The following is a 6,811-nucleotide window of genomic DNA, read 5'->3' as shown; positions in this document are numbered from 1 at the left end:
TGTGTGGATACAAAATTATCGCACTAAGTTCGGACTGGGGTAAGTTGAGCCAAACAGCATGGGGCAAGTTGAGCCATGGTAATTCCTATGGTAATGTATCTTAAAAAACAAACAAACCATAAAAATCGATTGAAATGCAGGCTGAAAGGAGCAAATTTACATGACTGCTCTTTTCCTTTTACAGGATGTTAGTATTTATAGAAAATTAGCAAGTGAAAAGTCTTTAAACAAAAAATTGACATGCTGGTTCTCCCCCATACATTTTGTACATAGTTTTTGTGGCTCAACTTACCCCAGAAGGTGGCTCAAACTTACCCCATATATGGGGCAAGTTGAGCCATTTGACATCGTTTTTTTCAAAGGTCACGATGACTTTCAGTGTGGGGATAGAAAGTTATATATAGGTGGAAAATATTTCAGAAGAATTAAATTTCAAGGCAAGGTACTTATTTCGACAAGATTATTAATCATATCAATTCTAACATGCAAAAAGCAAAAACTGTCACAACTTACCCCGCCTTCCCCTACTTATGTTTTCTCATAGAGTACTGAGGTCATAATGTAACCAAAAAATTAAACTTTTTTTTTTTTTTTGGGGGGGGGGCATTTCAGTGGTGTGTATACCAACCCTTATACAGTAAGCAATCAAGGGGGCAATGCAATTTCTTAAGAAAAAAAGAGAGAGAGGAAATTGGCTTACAATGTCAACCAGTGTTTGGTACCTGGTAGTCTAAAATGTCATTGGGCAGCAAAGACAGTTGAGGTAAGTCACCAATACAATAGCCTCCATTGCCTTAATGATGAACCATCCCCCACCCCCTCCCCCAAATCAAATTTGATGGGAACTGGTTCCAACAGGGATGAACAAGGCAATATAAAATACACTGATTTCTGCATGTGTATACCACGGCAGCAACAAACTAGCTAAAGTTCAAATTTGGTGGATGGATTTTTTCTTCTTTTTTCTTCATGTGCTTCCAACATATACATGTAGTCATGAAAATGCTGAAATTCAAAATAATAACAACAAAAACAAAAATATTATTATTACTACTACTACTACTACTACTACTACTGCTACTACTACAACTGCTGCTGCTACTAATTTGACTGCTTCTACTATACTACTACTACCACTAATACTACTACTACTACTAGGAGTACTACTAACTACTACTATTATTGCTGCTGCTTCTACTACTACTTCCAATAATAATAACAATAATAATAATGATAGTAATAACATCAATAATAATAATAAACAACCCAAAATAATGACACAATTTAGTACTCTAAAAAATTTCCCTACTGGCAACAAAACTGCTCTAAAGACATGCAGAGTATGAAAAATATATGTTTCTGTTAAATTTTTATAATTTTCCCCATAAATCTCACATCAGCCTAAGTTCACATCCAAATTGCTTCAAATTCATTTCTGATAGAACAAAATAAAATGGTTGTATATAATTACAATGGCATTTGCAAACGACACTTATACAAGCAATATAAATTGAGGTAGGCACAATATATATATATTTTCACATAATAAAACAAAGTATTATATAAAAGCAAATTATCATAAACATTAGACAGATCTGAGAAGAAAAATTATTAAATGGGCTACCACATCACACACAATAAGATGCAAGTTGCATTGATGAACATGTAGCTCAATAACTACGGGCTATCATGCAGTATTAAATTTAAAGCTAATTTCTGCACAACATTGTGAATAGTACTTGAAGCTAAATGACATCAGAGTGAGAGATATGATGAGAAGCCTTTAAAAGGTACTTGAAAAAGATTACTTTGTTATTTATCACACATCTCGATCATCAAGGCAAGGAGACTATTATATAATGAGCATAAAGTCAACAAGCTTTCTGTATGATAGTATCACAGAATGACTGTTATATAACATCATTCTTATCATCTAAGTTTCTGCATTTAGTATCAAATCAAAATATGAATTTACAATAAATGATAATTTTGGATCATTCCATCAGATTGGGTTCATTTTTCACCAAGGATTGTAGGATTTTGTGAACCCAAAATACCATTAAGAATTCTTCTGGCAGGCATGGTCTCCGTAAATTATGAATTGGCATGCCATCTATGTTGCCTGCCTGCTGGGTGCTTTTTAAAATGGTGTATTCCCTAAATTGTTTCATTTCATTCTCAACAGGACAATATACAATGGTCATATATCATTACAACGGCAATTGCAAATAAAACTTATACAAAACAATATAAATTGAGGTAGGTAGTGGTACAATCTAGGACATTTTTCCATAATTGAAACAATGTTAATAGTTTGAAATATAAAAGCAAATTATTGTAAACATTATCAAGACCTGAGAAACTAGAGGAATCAACCAAATGGAGGGATCCACCCAAACATGAAATTTCTTTTAAACCAAACTTTGGTAATACATAACGATTTATCTCCCTTCTAAAGGGGTAATAGTAATAATATACATTTATATAGCACCATCTATCTAGAAATATTCTATTCCGAGGCACGTTATTATTATTATTACCCCGGCTTTAGCTCGAGCTGCCTTTCAGCGCTCATGCATTCAAGGAATTAATCCTGTCCGGTACCCATTCACCTCATCTGGGTCGAGTGCAGCCCGGTGTGGATAAATTTCTTGCTGAAGGAAATTACGCCATGGCTGGGATGATATAATATTCCATCTCTAGGCAGGCAATATCTGAACAATTCCTCATGACGAAACTCATAATTCTCATCAAAACTGTTGAAAAGATGACATTTTACTAGGTTTTTTTTGTGAATTGAGCAAATGGAGTTGTCCACACCCTACATATCAATTACATTACCTTTGCAGCCAATAAGAAATTTTGTTGGTAAAGTGAGCATGGCATGGTGCCATTAAGTCTGCGCAGTGCTCCTTGTCTGCAAATTGCGAATCTGAGCGATTCTTATATAAAAGGAAACCCAAAATGACCACAAACTTTACATCACTCTGCAATACATCGACAGAGATATTTATCAAAATATCTAATTCAAAATATGAAATAATGAATTTCACGCATGTCACGTAACAGCCACAAAATGCAGCCTTTCTCATTAAATAACTAAATCATGTGTGCGTGGGCATTTTTCATTTAAACCCGATAGTAACTGGCCGTGATTTATTCCAAGAAAATTCTTTATCTCATATTTTATTTAATGGGATTTTTGGCACACTTACTCTTAAGATTAAGAATGTAAGGAACAATATTGACTGAAAATTCTGTGGAATTTACAAAAATTTATGTTAAATCTTAAGTTCCATTTTTAGGAGCCACCCCCCCCCCCCCCCCATCATAAAAGTTAAAAATTTCCTAATGTTCTTTTCTTCTGCTTCCGCTTCTCTGATTTTTCTTTCTTTTAAAATCATCAGTAGGCCTGTGTGTTGATAGCCTTTTAGGATTTTTTATTAAATTTTACAAGAATTTATGTTAAATTTTAAGTTCTTAAGAGAGCAGACATGTGGCCTCCCATCATACAAATTTTACAAATTCTATAGTTTTCTTTTTTGTCTGCTTTTTAAAATTAAAACTTGAATCTGTTTCTCTGATTTGTCTTTCTTTTTCTTTTCTTTTACAATCATCAGTAGGCCTGTGTGTCGATAGCCTTTTAACCCGTTGCCTCTGAGATTCTTTGAATCCCATATGTTTAACACAGGGACCATCCGGTTCCTGTAAGCAATGGGTTAAGAGTTTTTACCCAATACCTACAAGACAAAAAAGACAAACTAACATGGATTTTAGATGGTTTCTATCTGTTCTACCGCATTCTTTTCAATTTTCTATTTTATGGCCTTCTCTTATTAATCAACTGAAAGCATTACCATCAAGAGAGCCGGGAATAGACTTGTGATACGTCATTTCAAGGAACGAAATGGCTTCTGATTGACCACAAGTTCTGACATTTTTAAGCCGATTCATGTTTTGATTCCAAATGGCTTAAAACTTTCAGACCAAAGGGTTGTTTCACAAGGAGTTGAGTGTGATTAAATGCCCCTTTCACATGGTAAAAAAAATCGTAATTTGAATGATTCCAGTGAAAAATAAGGCTAATGACAGACTTTTAGCATGTGTGAAACCAAGCACAAGAATCACAAGCGCTTGAATCACAATCTCAAATTCAAATTCTACTCTGGAGGAGAATTCCAGTTAAGTTTCACTCAAATTACGGTACAAATTTTCTGTGTGAAAGGAGACCAATGATTTTAAAGACGAATTGCAATCGTAATTTCAATGATGATTCAAGCTTCATGATTCACGTGTGAAAAGGCCCTTAGAGTCATGCTTAGATGCTAATGCGCACAATTTAATGAATTCAAAATCTGATTTGAAGGATACTTAGGGCCTTTTCACATGTGAATCTTGAATCATTGTAATGATGATTGCAATTCGTCTTTAGAATCATCGGACCTTTCACACGCTCACTCGAAAACAGTGATTTCAATTTGAATTCCCGAGTGAAGGCGGTATGTTGTTATTTATTTCATCATGTTCAGGCTGATGACTTGTCGCTCAAAGCACTGCATAAAATACAAACTACAATGAGAACATGACAATTGTATTATCTACGTAAGTGCTTTAAAGGTCACGTAAGCTCCGCCCCAAAAAAGATGTTTTGGAGGTCAAGCCTTTCACACACAAAATTTGTACCTTAATTTGAGTGAAACCTCACTGGAATTCATCTCCGGAGTAGAATATGAATATATGATTGTGATTAACAATCATGATTCTAATCATTTTCTAATTTGGTTTCAAACATGCTAAAAATTCGTCATTAGCCTTATTTTTCACTGCATGGAATCACCATTCAAATTACAATTTTTTTACCATGTGAAAGGGCAGTTAGTAATGTGCCTCCCATGCGCATGATCAGAACAATGTGGTGAATCGTTACATTCCGCATGCAACTGAAATCTAAGTGCGACTCTAAGTCACACTTAAAGGATAAATTCCAGTTTTGGTAACGATCTCAAAATTACTTTTTACAGAATCTAATATAATGACCACCCAAGTGTCTGTTTGTATGAATAAAAAATATGTGCCAAAGGATTCTGGGAGATATTGTGTAATTGCTGAGAAATAAGCAAAATAAGCGCGTATTCGGTCACTTCCGTCGGGTCTTTATTCCAGCAATAATGAAACACTGCCCCACGTGTGCCTATCTGTGTTGGTGATCTTCAGTGTGAACGTTTTTCAGCGTAGATTTCAAGATTTCACAAAGTTCAGTTTATGTAACTGTACCAGATCTAGATCCTCGATGATATTATGACAGTTAAGCCTGGTTTTACAGACTTTCTCATGAAATCAGCGTTTACTGCAACTACTGGAATTTCTTTTTAAAGGGAAAGTTCACCCTGAAGAAAAGTTTGTTGTAAAATAAAAAATAGGAAACAATTATTTAAGAATTTCTTTGAAGGTCTGAAGAAAATCCAATAAAGAGAAGGATATTACAATATCAATTTTTTTATTTGTGACATCATATACAAGCAGCTGCCCCTTATGTTATGCAATATAAAACCATGATTTCAATTTTTTATGGTTCATGACGACTTTTTTTTCGTTTCAGGAGTGGGTGTGAAATAATCTATCATCTGCTGATGTACTAAAGGTTTAAAAACGACTCTCAATTTTTTGAGAAATGATATTTCACTGATTAATTCATTACCTGGTATATTGGGAAGCTGCTGGTATATTGGGAAGCTGCTTGCATATGATGGCACAAATAATATCACAAAAAATTAACTTCTTTCTAATAACCTTTTTTTTTTTTTTTTTCTTTGATGGATTTTCTCAAACCTTCAACAATATATATATATTTTTGTTTTGCTATTTTCAAAATAAACTTTCTGTCAGGGTGAACTTCTCCTTTAAATCCACTAACAAGCCCCCATATTTTGTATAGCTTGCCTAGAGCACATCCACATAGAGTAAGTACAGGTACAGTCACGATTCTTCCAATTTCTTTACACATCGATACATAGCTTTTTGTAGGTTCTTAAATCGTGGATCATCTCCAAAGCCGAACGGGGCGGCATAACGGCTGGTGAACGCGTAACCAAGGCGATGGTGAAGATCGGTGAAGGCAACCTGTCCCCCAGCACCCGGATGGCCGAATATCTTAACCCCGTCCTGGAGAAGGGGGGTGGGGAGGGGTGGTCAGGAGGGAGAGGGAGGGGTGGGGAAGATGGAGATTAAAGTGAGGTGGACAGAAATAGGAAGAGAGAGGGAAGAAAGATGGGGGAAATACATGGATAGAGAGGGATCAGAGGGGACAGAAAGAGGGAGGGAAGAGAGGAGGAAGCAGGGGGGGGTAGCGAGAGGAGAAAGATGGGGGAAATACATGGATAGAGAGGGATCAGAGGGGACAGAAAGAGGGAGGGACGAGAGGAGGAAGCAGAGGGGGGGGGTAGAGAGAGGAGAAAGATGGGGGAAATACATTGATAGAGAGGGATCGGAGGGGACAGAAAGGGGGAGGGAAGAGAGGAAGCAGGGGGGGGGGGTAGCGAGAGGAGAAAGATGGGGGAAATACGTGGATAGAGAGGGATTGGAGGAGACAGAAAGGGGGAGGGAAGAGATGAGGAAGCAGAGGAGGGGGGGGGGGGTAGAAAGAAGAGAGGCAGAGAGGGGGGAGATGGAGGGGATAATGGAAAAGAAATTGAAGGATGAGGATGAGGATGAGGTAGACAGGGAGAGAAAAACAAGGAGTAAGGAGATGGATGAAGAGAGTGAAGAGGGGACAAGATGGAGAAAGATAGAGGGATGAGAGAACAGTGCAAGG

At 36.6% G+C, this 6,811-nt stretch overlaps 1 protein-coding gene across 2 annotated transcripts in view; it reads right to left on the bottom strand.

Moving 5' to 3' along the window:
- Positions 1-5,828: 5,828 nt before the first annotated feature.
- Positions 5,829-6,811, bottom strand: part of LOC121427530 (beta-lactamase domain-containing protein 2-like) — a 32,600-nt gene continuing 31,617 nt past the window's right edge. For both annotated transcript variants that reach the window (XM_041623974.1, XM_041623975.1), the window contains exon 8: positions 5,829-6,162. In XM_041623974.1, the coding sequence (XP_041479908.1) occupies positions 5,977-6,162 (186 nt within the window). In that variant the 3' untranslated portion in view covers positions 5,829-5,976. The remainder of the gene's footprint in view (positions 6,163-6,811) is intronic.

Source organism: Lytechinus variegatus, chromosome 14, assembly GCF_018143015.1.
Source record: "Lytechinus variegatus isolate NC3 chromosome 14, Lvar_3.0, whole genome shotgun sequence".
NCBI lineage: Eukaryota > Metazoa > Echinodermata > Echinoidea > Temnopleuroida > Toxopneustidae > Lytechinus > Lytechinus variegatus.
This window is presented reverse-complemented; position numbering and strand designations above follow the sequence as displayed.